Genomic DNA, 21,281 nt, shown 5'->3' on the forward strand with positions numbered 1-21,281 from the left:
TATTTAACGGTCATCTCATATTTGAAATGAACAATAAAATAAAAGAAAAACAACAGACTTTAAATTATTTTTTTTTTGTTTAATTATTTTTATTTATTTATTTTTTTTTTGAAGCGCATATACACTAGAAATTAATATTAAAATCCTGTTCCTGTATATCGTACGGAATCCCATTCGAAAGAAAAGCACCCCATTAAGGCCAGTATGTACCTCTAGCGAAAAATTTTGTTCCCATAATACGCTTTACAGAGTATCAGTTATTCCGGACGGAATGTCGGTGTTTGTAAAGAATCTTAAGCGGGCCTTAGACGTTCGGATAAACACTGCGACAGAGGTTCGTCTATTTGTTGTGTGTTCGTTCAAGTTTTGCCCTTACACTGCAGGAACAAATGTGATGACAACATCAACAAAATAAGAAGGAGCATAAACAAACAATGAAGTTGTATGAAGATTTATGGGTGAAACCATTTTTTACTGAAAAAATGGAAGAAATTAATAAAAAAAATCTTGATATTTGTATCAAAACAATGATTCCTGAAGTAATCCACTTTTTAATATATTAAGGCCGGTACTATGTTCATTCTTGCGAAAAATTTTTATGGAAACCATTATTTCGCACATAGAAAGCGGCGTTTTTTTAGGTAGCTTGGAGCGCTATTTTACAGGGAGCGATATTGGATTAAGTTGGTGGTTGTTGCTTGTTTTTACAAAATAACATTTTATTTTTCCTTGGGCAATTGATCTGCTATTCCTTTGATCCTTTGTATAGTTTCGGAACAAAAATATGGTCCGTGTTTGATTTATAAACCCGCACAAATAGTTTTTAATAAATAAATTATTTCTTAATTCACATTGCAAATGGCGCCGTGCTATAAACGTCAGTTTTTCAACACGAAAAAACAAAGTATCACAAATGGAAAAAATTTCGCAAATTTTTCGCATTTTTTGGTTTTGTATGGAGTTTCAACGCGAAAACCGAACAGAGTACCGGCCTTTAAGGCCGGTGAATTAAGAAATAATAATTTATTTATTAAAAACTATTTGTGCGGGTTTATAAATCAAACACGGGCCATATTTTTGTTCCGAAACTATACAAAGGATCAAAGGAATAGCAGATCAATTGCCCAAGGAAAAATAAAATGTTATTTTGTAAAAACAAGCAACAACCACCAACTTAATCCAATATCGCTCCCTGTAAAATAGCGCTCCAAGCTACCTAAAAAAACGCCGCTTTCTATGTGCGAAATAATGGTTTCCATAAAAATTTTTCGCAAGAATGAACATAGTACCGGCCTTTACAAATTATTTGATGAATTTCAAAATACTTGTCGCCTGGTTTTCCATTGATTGGAAGTGAAATTTTCCACGTTTTTGCCACAATACTGGTATAGATTTATATATTTCTTTAATTTTCAACCAGAATTGGCGATCCATCATTAATTTCATTGCAGAAATGCCTGTTTTTAATGTAAAAATAAATTTGTTTTTGATAATGTTTGTCAAACATCCCCTTAATGGCTTGTACCACCCAACCAGAGAATATCAAAGCTGTTTTGATTTTATGCCAACACGTCCCCGCGACAGCCGAACACGACCTTATACTATCGGATTTGTCGACGCAACCTGTTGTGTCGCAGGGTTTATCCGACCGTATCAGGTGCCCTTTACAGTGTGTCGGATAGATACTTCTCGGCGATGACTAAATAATCGGTAAATGTGTTATCGATCCCATAAACATGCAGCGGTATCGATTATGCCTTCGGACTTAACTTATAATGTGCACAATATATGGGATATGTTCGACACGAGCACTGTCGTCCGGAATAACTGATAGTCTGTAAAGCGAATTACAGATTATCAGTTATTCCGGACGGAATGTCGGTGTTTGTAAAGAATTTTACAGTGTGTCGGATCGATACGACTTGTCGGCGATGACTAAATAATCATTAAATGTGTTATCGATCCCATAAACAAGCAGCAGTATCGATTATGCCTTCGGGCTTAACTTATAATGTGCACAATATATGGGATATGTTCGACACGAGCACTGTCGTCCGGAATAACTGATAGTCTGTAAAGCGCATAAGTTTGCTTGTCTAGACGGACCATGCTATTCATGTCAGCATTTATACACAGGAAAATGGCAACCCTACCATAGTTTACAAGCTATCAATATCTGTGAATTACACAAAAACAATTCTCTCAAACGTTTTGAGCTGCTTGTGGTTTGACGTTCGCAACAAAATATTTGTGCTGTATTTAAGAGGAACGGTAGAAAAGTAGAAAGGCCGGGTAAGTAGTAAACTCCAAAACATTAACTATTTTGAGAGGCGTTTGTCCTCACCTAGAGATACTCCTTAATATTAGAAACTATTCATGTTGAGAACTGTCGGTATTGATTATCAGAAATTAAGAAAATACACTTTAGTCGCTACCGATTAAAAGTTTCTACAGATTCCCAACTGGTTGAAATTGCAACATGCTCTTCTTTGGTTATCTTTTATGACTGTTGAACTTCCTAACTTAATCCACTTAATGTATTTGTAGGAAAATTCATCCACACACGTTGACTTTAAAAAATTAGAAAAGATGACTGCTGTACCTCCTCCCACAAATGTGTCAACATTATTACCTTTGGGTGAGTATTCAGGACACGGGCAGAAACATGAAAGTTGCAGTTCATATCGCTAGATCCAGTACTCTATATTTAAATTTACTTCATAAAACGTTCCATTATCTGAAGTAATTCAAAAATGTTGAGGAAAATGAAATGTTTTTGAAATTTTACAAGACATGATTGGAATTTGTTTGTTTTAAAATCATTTTATACTTTTCACAGAATTGGTTGACAAATGCATAGGATCCCGCATTCACATTATTATGAAAAACGATAAGGAGATGGTAGGAACACTACTGGGATTCGATGATTTCGTCAACATGCTGTTAGATGATGTTACTGAATATGAGAACACACCCGAAGGGAGGCGGATAACTAAGCTTGACCAAATCTTGCTGAATGGCAATAACATAACAATGGTGAAGAACACTTTTTACAAAAGAATTATTAAATTAATTTAAGTTAATTTTTCAGTTAGTACCTGGTGGAGATATTCCGGAATAAAACCTATCCCATTTCGTATATTCCCTAGTTAAGACTGTATGTAAAACCAAGAGATTGGGATAAATTTTGTACATAGGCAATATTATAATTTTGTCAATCCTTGTAACCAGAATCATATGAAATAATACGAATAAATTACTTGAAATAATTGTGTTTAGTGCTTTCGTAATTGAGAAAAACGGCTATAATTGATTTAAAAAAAGGTTTAATATCTTAAGGAAAAGATAAACTAATATCTAAAAAATGTCGTAGGGAGTGACGATTTTAAAAAGGCGGTATTCAAAAAAATATGAAAGTGGGCATTGATTACACTAGTTTACAAAATAATTTTTTTTTCATGTACATTTGATAAGATGTGACTTTTCTTATATATTTTGATCTGCTGAATTCGAAAAAAATTTTTGAAATTTTTTTTATGTAACAGTTTTTGAAATATCACTTTATTTTTGGTATTTTTCGCACTCGAGTTAGAAATGTCCGACTATATCGTTGTTGATACTTTAATGAAAGGTACTGAAATGACGAATAAGCGTGTGTAATTGGATTTGTGATAAGTTGTTCATTGATGTAAAAAGGGCAAATTTACAAAAAAATCTTGTTTACATTGACCCCTTTCCTCCGGAAATTTTTTTAACGTTTTTTTCGAATTCTGCAGATCAAAATAAGAAAAATCACCTCTCATAAAATGTACATTTTCAGTGTAAACTAGTGTTATTATTACCTTCGGAAAATGTGTAATCGTATGCACGATATATACCAATAGAAACTTATTAACAACTAATTTTGGATGTAACTTGTGTCAGCGGAATATATTCGGTACTTAAATTACTACTAAATGGAAAATTTGTTTACATTCACAAGCAATGTCTTCTGAGCAATTTTAAATTCATTATTCCAAGCAAATCGAATAGAGGCATGTATATCGTTAAGAAGTTAAATCGGAAGACCGGACCTATTTATATTTGTAGTATGTCTTTTGGGTTTTGGGCTAAACGATAATATTGGCATGAAACATGAATTTCGAAAGATCTGCACACCAGGCAGATCTTTCTCTCATAAGAAACCTCTGAAACATTTTCTCTCATAAGAAACCTCTGACAAAATTTCTTATCGACACGTAGCACTCATTTTCTCTAGAGCTAAATAAAGTTTATAAAGACAGGTACTCAAAAAAATGCATTGGTACACTTTTCTGCCATAAAGTCCCTGAAACGTGCTTATCGACATTTACAAATCTGCAGTATCGGTAGGTGATAGGATAAAATGCGATAACGTAAAACTGTCTTATTGCCACTAGGGCTGTCATTCGGGATTGATTTTTATAAATCCCGGGATTCGGGATTTCAAAATATGGAATCTTTGGGGATCTCGAAAACTACAGCGACAAAAAATTGTTGTACATTAAACCATTTTAGTTTAATTCAATTTTATAACAAAAGAACATAAGAGTAAATTAAAAAGCAATTTCAAATTGCTATCACACTTAACGAACACTTAGTCCAACAATATGGAGAAAAAAAAATTATGACAAAAATAATTTAAAAAGGAATTTCATATCGCTATCTTAAGGTGATTATTAATTTCGAGTTTAAGGTGAGTATTAAGTTCGAGTTTAGCCGCTAAAATCGCTAAAGTGAAAACTAAATCAGTAAGAAAAATGCATGAAATTATACATATTTGTTGCAAATTTTATTATAACTTGATGGGGAAAAGCCCAAAGCAAATGTTCACAAAGTTTGTATTCCTTAAAATGGATGATTAAAGAAAAGTAATCGTGAAAAAATAACGTTTTTAGCGGCTAAACTCGAACTTAATACCCACCTTTAGCCGCTAAAATCGCAATTTTTTCACAATTACTTTTCTTAAATAATCCATTTTAAAGAATATAAACTTTATAAAATGTTGCTAATTAAGTTATATCAAAATTTGCATCAAAGAGGTATAATTTTATACATTTTTTACTGATTCATTTTTGATTTTAGCGGCTAAATTCGAACTTAGTACCCACCTTAATGTGGAACGAATTCCATATTACACTCAAGGTGTACCATAAATGTTTATTAACCCATTTTTTTTTTTTTTTTGTTTATTAACCCAATTTGTCGGAAAGACTCTAATTAATAAATAATGCTCAAAAACAACAAATTTAACAAATTGAAATTATTTTTACGAGATCCCGAAAAATCCCGGGATACAAAATAAAAAATCCCGGAATTCGGGATTAATCCCGTCCCGAAAATCCGGCGATTTCGGGATGGGATTTATCCCGGGTGACAGTCCTAATTGCGATGCATACAGGGTTTAAGGCCGGGTATTCATAAGAAATACATTGCCGTAAATTACCGTAAATTTCGTGAGATATGGTTATGCAATTTGCTACCACAATAAATACATTTCAGAATTCATTATGCGATAGGGATTTTCGCATGAACTGCTCAACGAGCTTTAGAAAAATTTCTGTTATCCATAAGAAATACCTATGTCCATTGTTTTGTATTTCTCTCATAGGAAACACATGGAAACTGTTTTATCACGGCACGTAGCATGCATTTTCGCTGCAGCTGCATATCGGGTTTAAAGATAGGTACCCATAAGAAATGCATTGGTAATTTTGCGTGCTGAAAATATAATTTTGCTATGTATTTCGATACAAATGCCGTTAGAAGATTTTGCTGGCAAAAATTGTAAAGCATTTCCAAAGAAGACCTGTATGCCGGTCTCTAAGTGCGAAGCCGTCTTTAACTCTATGATTAGAGTTGCATTTTGTTTATCCTTTCAAACACGAATAGTGATACAAAAACAAACGCAAACAAAATACAAAGAACAGATAAACAAAGCAAACGAACGTAATCAAGTTAGCCAACTTCAACAAGAGTCGGCTAAGAGATTTGGTTAAATTCTAGTTTTGAGAGCTGCTTAAAGTGCAGCTAGCTGGCACTACACGACAACAAAACTTTTTTTGTTGATCTGATTGCATTCATAAATTGCTTTTTCTTTAACTGCTTGTTAGTGGCAGTGAGTGGAGGAATTGAAACGTTAGGAAACTAGTAGTAGTTAAACATTAGCAGTGGAACGGGCCAGACAGTAGTTACGGATAATAACAGTAGAGCACAAGAACTACATAAAGCGTTCCAACAAAAAAATTCCACGGAATATCAAAAAGGTGAAAAGATGTCAACATGCATGTACTCTTAGTGGAAAAACTATATTGCAAGAAAACAAAGTTATATTACCGAAAAATATGTACAATGCAAATGGAATTCGTGTATAAATTTTATCCCACAGGTCGGATATATAAAAAGTGCATGGGAAATGTATAAGACACAATATAAAAGAGCTTTTTTTAGTTTTTAGATGTGTTGCAAAATTTCCAAAGCTTCAATCTATTCAGTTGTGCTTAAACGTCATCCCACTTGAAATTAATATCAAGTTCTCATCGGTCGTTGGGTATACCGTTAAATGATCTTTTGTGGCGACTAGTTTTATAATTGTGTTCCAGGGATGGAAAACACAATTTTTTTAAATGTACCAAAAAGATATTTTTTTAAGTGAAAATGTACGTGATCCTGGAAAAAATGTTAACACTAATTTGTTCAAATATTTGCTGGTGCGAGCATATCCCTAGTATTTCAGTTGCTATTTTACGTCTTATCTGTGATACACATTCAAGACATACCTAAAACCTTATTTGCCAACATTTTTTGGATTTCGAGACACTTATGGGCCTCACGACCAAGTGGAAAACATTCGTAGACGATATCTACAGTGGGGAGCAAAGCCGTGTGCATGTTTTCACTTTTTGTAATTTTTAGTAGATAGAAAATGTCTTGTTAAGCCCACAAAGATCAAACCGTTGATGACTGGAAATAAGTTATATGAAACAAAAATAACCCGCTTTCCATCCGATGCAAAAGAACTGGTAATGACTTCAGAATATTACTAGTAACAACCTGGTAAGGACAAAGTCTCCAAAAACACCACGTCAGGCCAACCGTTAAATATGGAGGGGTAAGCCTTATGGTGGCAATGGGGATGGGGGCAAACTTGGCCGATGGTTAATAATATTGAATCATGAAAAAAAGGAAACTACCTTGATATTTTCCAATGAATTTCGATTAAATTTTCTATAGAAATAGAATTTTGACAAAGTTTTCTATAGAAATACATTTTTGACAAAATTTTCTATAGAAATAAAATTTTGACAAAATGTTCTATAGAAATAAAATTTTGACAAAATTTTCTATAGAAATAAAATTTTGACAAAAATTTCTATAGAAAAAAAAATCTGACAATATTTTTACAGAAATAAAATTTGGACAAAATTTTCTGTAGAAATAAAATTGTGACAATATTTTTACAGAAATAAAATTTGGACAAAATTTTCTGTAGAAATAAAATTTTGAGAAAATTTTCTATAGAAATAAAATTTCGACAAACTTTTCAATAGAAATAAAATTTTGACAAAACTATCTATAGAAATAAAATTTTGACAAAATTTTCTATAGAAATACAATTTTGACAAAATATTCTATAGAATTAAAATTTTATTTAATTTGGATTGTTGACCTGTGTTTAACTTTATTTTTGTTTTTAATCCATCTCGAGGTCATAAATGAAAAAAACTCCAGATGTTTTTATTTGAGTTTTATTTTATTGAAGCCAATATTTCGTTCCATCGGAGAAGACGTTCCATCGGAGAAGAGACTTAATTACAAAACTGATACAGATACATGCTCACAAAATAAGATTTTTTTAAATTTTGTTAAAATTTTCTACAAATTTTGGTAGATTATTTTTGGCGCGAGTGGCAACCGGTCACACAGGACAAGTATTTGATTTGACATTTTTATCTCATATACCTATAAACATAACAATATTAGAGTTTTCATCCATAATATTTAGATTTTTTAAAATACTCCTGGAAAAATGTTTACATTCATTTGTTCAAATAGTTGCCTGGTGCGATCATGCACATATTTTTGCTGTCGTTTTCTTTGAGCATTTTACCTGTGATGCGCATTCAAGACTTTCCTATACCGTTTCTTGCCATTTTTTTTGGGATTTTCAGATGGCCCTCACCACCAAGTGGAAGACAGTCGTAGGCGATATCTAAATTTGATCAAAATAATAAAAATAGCGTAGAAATGTTTTCATTTCAGTTTTCTTCGAACAATTTATAAGAATCTGTTTACTCTTGGTGATGGCTCCCCAGATTTGTCCTCAGGAGCCTTTTGGAGGAGCAAAATTCATCCGATCCGGTTGAAATTTGGAACGTGGTGTTAGTATATGTCCGCTAATAAACATGCCAAAATTGGTCCATATCGGTCTATAGTTATATATAGCCGATCCCCAATCACACAAAAATTGGTCAATATCGGTTTATAATCATGGTTGCCACTCGAGCCAAAAATAATCTACCAAAATTCTATTTCTGTAGATAATTTTTGTTAAAATTTTATTTCTATAGAAAATTTTGTCAAAATTTTTGTTCTATAGAAAATTTTGTCAAAATTTTATTTCTATAGAAAATTTTGTCAACATTTTTATACTCTGCGTCACACTGTATACTTTTAAAGTTTTTTTTTTTGAACATTTACCCATTACAGTTGACGATCGTTATAGTTCTACTTAAAAGAGTCTATGGTAGCGATGGGAATGAAATGCTGGTAGAAATAATTATTTTAAAAACAGTCCAACTTTTAATTTCAAAGTATTTTTAACAAACAAATCCATTACACAAATTTTTACAGTGCTGTGTATTGTGATTTTTTCTCTCTCGTGCTAGATTCACTAATAAAACTAATTTTTAATTATTATTTAAAACAATTTCTACGGGATATGGATCAAACCCAGGATTGGTACAGGACTAATCCCTTGTGTGCATGGACCATTCCCAGCTTTGGCCAAAAAATCTGAAAGGGACCAGTTACTTTAACATGGTTGTTCCACAAACATTCCTTTTTAAGTAGATCCGCGGATCCTCCAAAAATATTTTTCACTTCCGATGAAGTTCTCTTGGATAAATCTTAGAAAATACGCTATTAGGCCGTTTAAAGTGAACATTTAAATTTTGGACAATTAAATGTCGTAAAAATAAAATTTTACCCCCTTGGATATTTCAACCTTTGAAGATTATGCACATTACAAAAAAAATCAATTTTCTGTTAATTTTAAATGGAAGAAATAATTTTATACAAAAACATCCCTACCGGAAATGGAACAACCACAGGACCGGTACAGGACTAGTCCCTGATGTATATGGACCAGTCCTAGTTCTGGTCAAAATGTATGGAAGGGACCGGCCACTTTAACATGGGTTTGTCATTGACGGGGTAAATTTACACTTTAGGGCACGTCTTGGACACATTCCAAAGGACACGTACTGGGACAATTTAGCAGGAGGACACAGGTCCTCAGGACCCACACTCGGACAAACTCTAAAAAACTATTTCAGCATGCGAATCGCATTCGAACATTTGAAACCATTTGAAATATGTCGAAAAATAGCTTATTCTGATAATTTTATTTCACCAAATTTATAGATTCAAACAGATTTTAATATCAAGCGAGTACGGAAATCAATAAATTACGACTATTTAAAAATTGCAACTAACTGGAGCATCGGTACCAGTTCTGTGATGGGTCCGTCGGTGGCAATTTGCACCAATTTCCCGTAGGGATGTGCCGAAAATAACAAAATATATTACGTTTCGGTGGACTCATTCCCAAGTAATCGCCCTGGCATAGTTTTGTAGGACCAATCCTTAGACAGGTCCCTAGAACTAGTCTTTGACAACATCTTAAGAACCTGTTTTATATTGAACATGCGAACCGTCAGGAAAGGAAAAAGTTTTCCAATATGTTGGGCAATAGATTAGATTATTCTAATAATTGTATTTCCAATAAGATATTAACACGAAGACAGTATATAATTTAGTAATATAAATTTTTAAAAATTGCGATCAACTGGAGTTTCGGTACCGATCCTGTAATAGGTCGGCTAGTGGCACCATATGCACCAATTTTCCATATGCATATTGTTACGTTTTTATATTGAGGCGTATTTAATTACCCGATAATTAAAAAGACAGTTCTTTTCAATAACGTTAATCTACAATTTATTTGTTTAACTGATTGGTTTCACTTATTTGCTCTACGATGTGTACTGTATAAACTTTAGCTTACGACTGACTTGACTGCTCCCTCCGCCAGGGGCTTATATACCGTGATTTGACGATTTCGAAAATTCTGGATAGTCTGGCCTACAACCATCTAGAACTATCTTGTTCAATTTATCTAACACCACATATTCAACTGGTTATCTTCATTGCCTACAGCCATCTGGAATATTCTTTCGGCGTTACTTTATAGGTGATATGGCACACATACTTTTAGGCTTATGCTAATAATCTAGTGCATTCTACTAGATTAGGTAGATGTCGTGCAGGCATACAACAAAAGGCGTTACTTTTACAATGAACGATTGGAAACACAAAAGATGTTTAAGAAAGTACTAGAAAACAAAGAAATGACTCTAACAAGCTATGACGTAACTTTATCGTTACAATTTGAAACTTAAATTAACGCAAACTAATTTAAATAAACTTAAATCAAGAAATATCACATTCGTAACACTGCCTCCCGCTTAAGCCTGTTCGTCCCGAATAGGCACAGAACCCGTTCCGTATGGAGCCAAACGTTCCAGGTGAACGACTTTCATCTTTGACCTTGGGCTGTCGTCTTTTTGAATGCGGTATACAACATCATTGATCTTCTTGATGACTTTATATGGGCCTTCCCACTGTGTTTGTAGTTTAGGACATAATCCTTTCTTTCGTTGCGGGTTGAATAGCAGAACCAGTTGTCCTTCACTAAAGCCCTCAGTGTTTGCTGCACGATCATATCTCGCCTTCATTCTGTTGCTAACCATTTTTATTTTGTTTCGCACTGATTCGTGAACTTTACCAAATGTGTTTGGTATGTCGTTACTGGTTTCTTCCATGGCGAGCTCATTGGGTGTAGCGCCAAATATCAAATCTCCGGGCAACTTCAATTCCGTTCCGAATAGGACCTTGGCCGGTGTTCGTGACGTAGAATCATGTATGGCTGATCTATATGACAGCAAAAACTTTGGTATATGATCGTCCCAGTCTCGTTGGCCGTTATCCACCACCTTTCGAAGATGTTCTTCCAGAGTGCGATTAAACCTTTCTACCATGCCATCAGACTGCGGATGCAATGGCGTGGTCCTTGTTTTCTTGATACCAAGGGAGTCACACATCTCTTTGAATATGGCCGATTCAAAATTTCTTCCTTGGTCTGAGTGTATCTCGGTCGGCACACCGTAGCGACATATCCAGTTCTTGTCGACTACATCTACAATCGTCTTCGCCTCTTGGTTAGGAATGGCATAAACTTCTGGCCACTTGCTGAAGTAGTCCATGACCACAAGGACATATCGATTTCCAGAATCACTTACTGGGAAAGGCCCTGCAACGTCCATTGCTATTCTTTCAAAAGGCGCTCCTGGCCTATACTCTTGCATAAGGCCTCTACTTTTTCGTCTTGGCCCTTTCGCCTTTATGCACTTCTCACAATTTGCCACCCATTCAGCAATTGATTTCTGGCATCCAACCCAGTAGAATCGTTGCTTCACTTTCTCGGCTGTTTTGGTTATTCCTAAGTGACCTCCACTAGGTCCATTGTGGAATTCCGTCAAAACATCCTTTACCTTAGAATCTGGCACGATTATCAAGTTGCGGCTATTCTTGCCATCTTCACTTTCCCACTTACGTTGTAGGGTTCCGTTGACCAGACATAGACTGTCCCATTGAGCCCAGTATGATTTCATAAGTGGGCTTTCGGCTGCGATGTCTTTCTTACTGGGTTTCTTATCTTCTTCTTTCGCCGAAATAATTTTTCTCAGAATGGGATCTTTACGTTGCTCTGTTGACCAGTCTGTGCCAGATTCGATGTGTAACTGCCTGACATTTACAACTGTCTCCTGTGGTTCAGCCTTCGAGTGGCGTGTGCTTTCTACATTGCAATGCCGTCGTGTCAAGGCTTGATCAATAACTTGTTTGCCACCTTTTCTATTATCCGCAAAATTTAAATTTGAGTCGCTTGGCTTTGTGGTCGCCTTCTTATGATTATTGTTTAATGGAGATGGCGAGATTGACCCCGACGTTTTACGCCACGCTTTACATTCCCGGGATAGATGTCCAGCCTTATCACAGTTATAGCATTTTATTCTAGATTTATTTGCCTGCTGCTTCATTTCTTGCATTATCTGTCTTAGAGCCTCTTTTACCAATTCAATGACCGATTGCGTTTCTTCACACTGGGTCTCTACTCTGCGTACTTTGTGAATTTGAGGCCGTGCCAACAATCTCGCAGTTTCTTGTGCATGTGCAAATGTTACTGTTTCTGCGAATGTAGCCTTTTGTGACGCATATGTTGCACATTTTATATCAGGGTCTCTAATTCCATTCACAAAGGTCTCGATCTTGATGCGGTCCACAAGTGGATGACTTTCTCCTGGATATGTCAAAAGCACCAACCGCTCAATCTCTGTTGCAAAGTCTTGTAGAGTCTCATTTGACTTCTGGACTCTTCCTCTTAATTCCATTCTGAAGATGTCTTGCTTATGTTCTCCGCCGTACTTACGTTGAAGTGCCGCTATTACTTCATTATAATTATTTCTAGAGGCAGCGGGAATGCTTTGTATCACGTCAGCGGCATTGCCCTTTAATGCCAATAGAAGTTCAATTGCTTTGTCGTTGTCGTTCCACAAATTTCTACAAGCAACCATTTCGAATTGGAATTTGAAGACATCAAATGAAGTTGAGCCATCGAAAACAGGAGGTTTGGTTTTTGAGCCCTCGATAACGCGCACTGGTCCGCCTTTAAATTCCAGCTCTGACATTTTTCTTTCAATGTGTAGAAACTTCTCATCATGAACCATAATTTTCTCATCCACAGAAATAATCTTCTTATCCAGCTCCCCAATTTGGCTTTCGATATGGTCCACACGTTTTTCCATGCCTTCAGCAATTTGTTGAAGATTCTCACTTAGAATTCTAGAATTTTCGTCCATCTTTTTTGAATTTTCGTCGAATTTGTCTTCCAATTTTCTAGAATTCTCTTGCATTTTTAGAGAATTTTCTTCCATCATTTTGCTTAAAATATTGACCATCGATGTGTAATCAACAACATTAGAAGCTACAGATGGAGTTTCCAAGGCGCTGGATACTACTGATTCGTCAAGATCTTCCTTATAATCGAACTCATGTGTTTCGATATCAATACTGCGCCGCTCGAACTCTTCCAGTAGTCGCTTTTGTAATTGAGCCTTGTTTCCTGTAGTCGACTGCCCCATTTTGCTCAATTCCTTTTTCAAGTCTTCCACTCGGAGCTGATTAAACTTCATTGTAGATTTTTTTTCGTTATTTCACTTCCGACACCAATTGTTACGTTTTTATATTGAGGCGTATTTAATTACCCGATAATTAAAAAGACAGTTCTTTTCAATAACGTTAATCTACAATTTATTTGTTTAACTGATTGGTTTCACTTATTTGCTCTACGATGTGTACTGTATAAACTTTAGCTTACGACTGACTTGACTGCTCCCTCCGCCAGGGGCTTATATACCGTGATTTGACGATTTCGAAAATTCTGGATAGTCTGGCCTACAACCATCTAGAACTATCTTGTTCAATTTATCTAACACCACATATTCAACTGGTTATCTTCATTGCCTACAGCCATCTGGAATATTCTTTCGGCGTTACTTTATAGGTGATATGGCACACATACTTTTAGGCTTATGCTAATAATCTAGTGCATTCTACTAGATTAGGTAGATGTCGTGCAGGCATACAACAAAAGGCGTTACTTTTACAATGAACGATTGGAAACACAAAAGATGTTTAAGAAAGTACTAGAAAACAAAGAAATGACTCTAACAAGCTATGACGTAACTTTATCGTTACAATTTGAAACTTAAATTAACGCAAACTAATTTAAATAAACTTAAATCAAGAAATATCACATTCGTAACAATATTATTAAAATGTTCATACACTTATAGTCTATTCACAATACGCTCAAAATCTACCAAAACAATGGATTTGAAATACCTTTTTATAAAGCAAATGACAGTTAAAGTCTAGTTAAAGTGGGGTTTCGAAGTGTAATGTGGATGAGGTATTACATATCTAGATATTGACATTAACCCATATTCTCACAGCGTCGTCATATGACGACAGAAACATTGGCATGTTCAATGCACCAGTGTACCGTTATCGCTGCACCGAAAAAAATAAAAAACAACAAGGGTATTCTTTGTTAATTGTGACACCCATTTTCCGGAAACCTGAACCCGATATGACCATTTTTTTTTTCATATATATACTAAAGGTAGCCTATACATGTTGTGAATCAAACGTTATTATAATCGGATGATTATTTTATAACTCGGGAGAATACGGGTTAAAGCTGAGTACTATGCTCAGTTTTCAAGCTGAAAACCAGCTTGTTTTCACGGTTAATTTTTTTTATTAACTAATTTAGAAACATAAAATTATTTGCAATCAATTCCTTTGATCTTTTCCATCTATTATTTGGCAAGACTCGATCAAAATATAATCGTCTTCATAAATATATGTATTTGTACTTTTAGTTTAGTGTTTTGGTGAAAAAACCGAACATAGTACTCACCTTAAAATGAAAAAGTTACCATAATATTAATATGATTATGGTCTGGAGAATTTCATTCTCCGTGAATAAAAATGTTTTATTTGTCTAAGTCCAATAAAATCATTGTAAATTAAGTGTTTAACATTAATGTTTTATAATTTATACGTTTTATATTCTATTAGAATTTAGGCCAATTTCATTATTATTCTGAATTTAGGACAAATTTGCCCTTAGGTCATATCAAGTGACTGGTTTCCATTGGGGTTATATCACAATTTTCTAAGAAAAAAGGAAGGATACAGCTTGAATACAACAACATGGTGAAAGACCGGCATATGTAGTTTTTCGAATTTCACCCCCATTAAATTATATACCTTATGTGGTCGCAAATATATATGTTTCTTATGGAGTGGCCAACTACATAGAAATTATGGTTGATTTTCAAATTATGTTTTATTTATAGCCCAAACATCTTTGGTTCTCCAATAAATATTGTAACAATATATACTAAATACAATACCTTTTACCGTCTTACCTTTTAGATCACATCATTAAAAAGTAATATCAGTTGCACTCTCAATTAAAATGTCCATGAATAATTTAACCGTTGATGGTGAATTCCGTTATATCGTACAATGGTTTAACGAGTTCAGTGAATTGCAAAGAGATGACTTTATACCCATAATGGTTGACTACATAACGGACACTAGCCATGTTGCCACAATAGATCCAACAGTTCCAGCAACAATAAACATGAATGGTTTAACAAATAACATGGAACGGTCATTAAATCTAAACGACAAACCAATGTCTTTATTTCAGTGTCGGGTAAGTGCAAAGCAATACAAAGCCGAACAAATCAAATCAAAAATGAAAGTATCGTAGGTGATGAAGGTAGTTAATATTTTGTTAAAAAAATGATTATCACACGTGTTTTTACATAATGTAAAATTGTTACATACATTCTGTTGTTTACGAGGAAATAAATACTGTTTTTTATAAAATAGGAAAAATCTTAGCATAAACAAAAAATAGTCTATATACTAACTGATAACGCATCATCCCAGCAAGAAAAATTTGGAAGTTCTTCTTAAGGCACAACTTTAAAAGCAGTTCCAAAAATGTCCTCCCAAGGATGTTCTTTATTTTAACTGCACAGGAAGTTCATTTGAGTCAATTTTTTATAACTCGCTTTTTCATATTTTTAATTGGAAATTTAAAATTTTATTGTTTCAAATTGGTTAAAAACAGACGAAAAATTAATAAAATAGTGCAAATTATTTAAATTTTGCCGAAAAATATGCTAAATCCCTTCTAGAAAAATTGCGAATTTTTGAAAATATTTGATGTCAAACGTTCCAGACAAGCGTTATAATGCATTAAAAATCATAAAAAAATTTTAAAACACATCCAATTCTAATTCACATCCAAATCACTGGATTCGCATCACACCTTAAGAAGTGATGCAAATTCAGTGCAACGTCTGTTGATTTTAACATTAGCTTGTCATAGGACGGATGTCCACCATATCCGTCCTATGACAAGCCCATGTTAAAATCATCGCTTCTGAGCCAATTTCGCACCACTTCCGGATCCAAAAAGAACATTTTCATTACTTTTTTGGCGACGCTGTTTTTGCTGGGATGTTAAGGTGATGGATATATTCAAATGTAGCTTACCAAATGAAATAAAGCTTAAGAATCCCCTTGATTTAATTAAATTGTCGGTGCACACAAAAAATTGTTTTTCTGATTCAATCACGAAATTAATTGATCCAATTAATTTTTTAATTGAAATGTCTTCAATCACAAAAATGATGGTATCAATTAAAAAATTAATTGAAGGTCAATTAACAAATTAATTGATCCAATTAAAAAATTAATTGATGCTATTAATTTTTGTGATTGATTTTCGTTTCAATTAAAAAATTTGGTGAATCAATTAAATTTTTAATTGAATATTTTTTAAAACTCAATTAAAATTTTAATTGGAAAAATTTTCGTGAAATTTTTTTCTGTGTGGTAACAATCGGCCAAAGGTCTGGGATTATGTCTCTCGTTTGTAAAGTTGGCCCTCATTATCTAAATAATAAAAGTTCACATTAGTTTTACGGAGTGATTTGAATTGTTTCTACACAAAAGTTGATTTATCTATCCACCTTGCTCTCGCAGGCCACAATGATGTGGGTAGGTGTAGTGTGGGTATAGGCCCTATACTACTTTCTTTCACTGACATTTTGGTCTATTTTGCCGAAAATTTAACATGCAATATTAGTTCTCAGCTTTTCCCATTTCACTTAAGTCTGTAACATGATGATGGTTAAATGTAATCAAATGTAGAAATTTTAAGCTTCGATGCCTACGAATATATTAATGCATTATTATTTAAATGAGCTCTCTATAACATACAAATTTTCCCATCCATATGCGTATGGAAACAACTAAAATTCTTTCCATTTGGTTTATAACCCATACAGGTAAAACTCTTCACTCAATGGAATCGTAGATGGCCTCTCGATTTCAAAGATAAACTACAACAGAAAATCACAGAAATCGATAATAACATTGGGCAAAGAATACAAGAAGCTGTGATTGCTAAACACAATGGGTGTGGAAGTCTTACAAATGGTTATGCCGGAACTCATCATGATGACGATCTGCATCATTATGAATGTAATGAGTATATGACAAAAGACGAGGAACATCCTCAACGGCAACAGCAAATTTCACATGCACAATTAGATTCAAATGAAAGGCAAGTAAAAGAAGATCAACAACATCAGCAACAAGAACAACAACACGAAATAATGGTGGTAACAAACGCTGTGACACTAAATGACCCCATGCGAGAGGTTTTAAGTAATGAAACATCTGTTGATGACATTGAACTAAACGAGCAACAACAACAAGTGAATATTAATAGAGCTAAAGTGGAGGATACCGACAATGTTGCACATGACGATGTCGGTATTAATGAAGATTGCAGCAGCTCACATAATAATCGAGAACCAGTTGAGCAGGTTGTACAAATGCAAAATTTACAAATAAACGAAGATGGCCATGAAGATGTTACAACATCTGTGCATCATCATCATCATCACCAACAACAGCAAAACCAGACACAAACTACATCAACATCAGTTACAGTTAGTCCAGTAGTTTTAGCTGCACAATCAATGACCACAAATGCAGAAGTTCCTCTAGTTGTTTAAACAAAAATCTTGCACAAAAATTGAATCATGCACAGAACTTGTGGTCAGAGTATAGAACGGCATCAGATCAGCATCACACAAATAAGCAAACAAAACGAAGAAATATATAAATGCCATACTCAACAGCACCATCACCAACATCTTTAGTTTCTATAAGACAACAATAATGACGAGCAACGATAATAATGATTCCAATCATCATCATCAGCATAGAAAGCATGCTAGCTAGTAATCCATAACAGCATATGATATATAATACAACATTCAAGAAAGAGAAATATTTTTTCTAGATGGATATATCTTAGGGTGGATCGAAATGAATTCTATGGGGCCTACCTGTAAATGCTAAACATACAGCTAAACTTATTCCAAATTGAAGTTGTAGGAATGTGATATTCGGCAAAATCGGGTAATATCCATTACTACTGATCATACGGGTTGTAATCAAAATCGGAAAATCTACATTTCCAAAAAAATGAGTTTTGATGTTATCATGGAAATGAACAAAAGCCGGTACTTTTTTTTGGGAGTCGCATTGAATTAATCGCGTTTATCTGCTAAATATAATTAATTTTAAACCCGATAAATTTATTAAATTGCTCCCAACAATGAATGAATTTTATAATGAAAATAAGTCAATACTCAAAGTAGTTTTTGGTATGTTTTGCACATTAATATGCTTACAAGCTCCTAAATGCGATAGGCAAACATTTTGTTTGCTGTTATGCCTCAATTTGATAAATATTCAGTTTTTTTTTTGGGTAAATACTATAGATATTCATAAAATATTGTTTTTATTGTGTTACGACATTTTTATTTGTTTCAGCCAAACAAAAACATGTTTTAGCGTTTTCGAGCTTACAAAATAGCGGACAATGTCTGCTATTTCAGCAAACAGTGATTGCTTTCCCTTTTTCAGCAGACTTTTTGGTGTTTTAGCAGACTTTTCTGTTGTTTCTACTAACAAAATTCTTTGGGTGAACTTATGTGAAATTATGGTAAACTATTATACTAAACTTTTAGGAAGTTGATATTTCAAATCGACAACTTTTACAATATGTAGTGACTACCATTCGAAATGATGGTTGGTACCTAAGCTGGAGTGGTTTCACTGTACACTGAAAAATGTCACCAAAATATTTCCATTTGAAAAAAGTTGAAACCGTTAATATAATTAACTGTTTAATAAAATTACAAAAAAAGCGAATTAAGATAATGAATGACAATTTTAAAATTTTCAAATTAAATATCCCAATTAATATTTTACTTAAATAAACAAATCCAATTAAAAATATAAGTGAATATTTCGTTCAGAAATATTTAGTTTCATACTATTCACTGGTTCAGTAAATTTTGACTGAAATCTAAACAAAAATCCAACTATAATTATAGTCGAAAAATTTATAAGAAAATATAAACTCGTTACATTAAAATTGTTCCATATAAAGGAAAAATAATTATAACCAAATAAACAATAGCACAATTGATATTTTTCGACCAAAATCTATTTTAATTTTTAATTGTACACTTTAAAAAATTACTTGAAAGTGCCGAATAAATCAATTATTTTTATAATCTAGTAGGGTAAGTGCAGCAAATGTGGTACAGGCTGGTAATGTGGTATAGTAGCTTTATTCTCTATCTCACAACATACAGGATAACTAAACCAAGCTGAATAGATTATGGCTGTCAGAGAATGACGCAATCAAAGATCAGTTTAATTTTTGCAACTCTTTCTTTGTGCCAGTTGAAAAAAAAAATCACGTTTAAGTGTGCTCGAATCTGTTTTTTTGGTGGTTCTTAATCGTTTCGTTTTGTGTGAAGGTATATTTTCAATTTATTAATTTTCGGGTATAAATAAGTGACGACTACTAAATAAGCATAAAATGTATGCAATTGCGATGTATATGTTGCATTTATTTTTTTACAAAAAAGATCTACATTATGGTGTACCTGTACATTTTATGAATTCGTGCTAAACGAGATTTTTTTAATAAATTCGTAAATATATCTGAAATTATGGGAATTTTTGGCTATCGAAAACACCCATTTTTACCACATTTGCTGCACTTACCCTATATATTTTATTTCCAATTAATTCTGTGATTCATACTATCATTTTAGTGAATGAGGAATTTTCAATTAAACAATTAATTGGATCTATTAATTTCGCGATTGAATTAGGATTTTTTTTCTGTGTACGGTTAAAAAAATGAACTTCTAGCAATATGCATTATATGTAATATGCATTATTATGCATTGTGAAAATCCCAAATTTTCATATAATAACAAAATATTTACGATAATGTAACAACAGACACCGATTTCTATACAGAGTGAATATAATTAGGTATCAAATGTGGCTATACTTTTCGATATCTTGCTAAAGTCTGTACTATTGTCGATATAAAACAGTTATTTGTAATCATAAGTTCTATACAATTTCAATGGCAAACAACAATTAAACATATCGACCCACCCTAATATATCCATTGATTCACATACATTCCAATTAACCACATCTAAAACATGTATTTAAGTTATGTTAAATACAAAAAAGAGTATCCAATTAACTATTTACTTCATAAATAGTAAATAAAACAAGTATCAAAATAGAAATAATAAAATGGCTCTTCCAGTTAATGAAATCTCATTTATTGTATTGATTATAGGCCTACATGTATTAAAGTCTTAATTAAAATTCCTAAGTGTTTGTGGTTTATGTGTGAATGACCTGATGCATTCACTTTTACAGTTATATAAAGAATATATATATGTGGTTTTATTGCCCAGAATGAAGAAGATCAACCATAATATCTAAAAGAACATATTTCAGATATATTGTAGAGGACCTATAATTTATATATTCACTATCACATGAAGACACTTTTCGGTAAGTACATTAAAATATGAATGAATTTTTTTAAACTTTATGACAACTCAAATGGATACCATGTCACCAAACTTGTGCGGAACTCTACTTTTGCAGGGACCAAGGATAATTTATCTTGTCTTTGCAACATAAAATGTTTTTTTTTTCATGTTTTTCTATTTTATTTTGCATTACAATCCAATTCTATCGCAAATGTTTCATGTGAAAACGAAATTAACCGAAAGTTAATTTCGGTTCTTCCCAAGGCATATTTAGAAGGGTACTCTCACTTATACAAAAACAACAATATCCGCCGCCACATTGTAATTTCAATAGGTTGCAAATGTCAAATAAAGGAAAAATGTATAAATTTTTGC

At 33.3% G+C, this 21,281-nt stretch overlaps 2 protein-coding genes across 4 annotated transcripts; both read left to right on the forward strand.

Annotated features, from left to right (window-relative positions):
• Window positions 1-2,152: 2,152 nt before the first annotated feature.
• On the forward strand, window positions 2,153-3,269 carry LOC142221908 (U6 snRNA-associated Sm-like protein LSm5). Its single transcript, XM_075291778.1, has 4 exons — window positions 2,153-2,292; window positions 2,548-2,638; window positions 2,840-3,036; window positions 3,092-3,269. The coding sequence occupies exons 2-4, from the start codon at window positions 2,590-2,592 to the stop codon at window positions 3,119-3,121; spliced, it is 276 nt and encodes a 91-aa protein (XP_075147893.1). The 5' UTR covers window positions 2,153-2,292; window positions 2,548-2,589; the 3' UTR covers window positions 3,122-3,269.
• A 2,706-nt stretch (window positions 3,270-5,975) lies between these two features.
• LOC142221907 (uncharacterized) lies at window positions 5,976-20,680 on the forward strand. 3 transcript variants are annotated; one of them, XM_075291774.1, is made up of 3 exons: window positions 5,976-6,284; window positions 15,364-15,649; window positions 17,298-20,680. In XM_075291774.1, the coding sequence occupies exons 2-3, from the start codon at window positions 15,407-15,409 to the stop codon at window positions 18,030-18,032; spliced, it is 978 nt and encodes a 325-aa protein (XP_075147889.1). In that variant the 5' UTR covers window positions 5,976-6,284; window positions 15,364-15,406; the 3' UTR covers window positions 18,033-20,680. The 3 variants fall into 3 exon arrangements, with proteins under 3 accessions (XP_075147889.1, XP_075147891.1, XP_075147892.1); XM_075291776.1 differs by lacking the exon at window positions 5,976-6,284 and adding an exon at window positions 6,388-6,406; XM_075291777.1 differs by lacking the exon at window positions 5,976-6,284 and adding an exon at window positions 6,659-6,677.
• Window positions 20,681-21,281: the final 601 nt, after the last annotated feature.

The sequence above is a fragment of the Haematobia irritans genome, chromosome 1, assembly GCF_050003625.1.
Source record: "Haematobia irritans isolate KBUSLIRL chromosome 1, ASM5000362v1, whole genome shotgun sequence".
Taxonomy (NCBI): Eukaryota; Metazoa; Arthropoda; class Insecta; order Diptera; family Muscidae; genus Haematobia; species Haematobia irritans.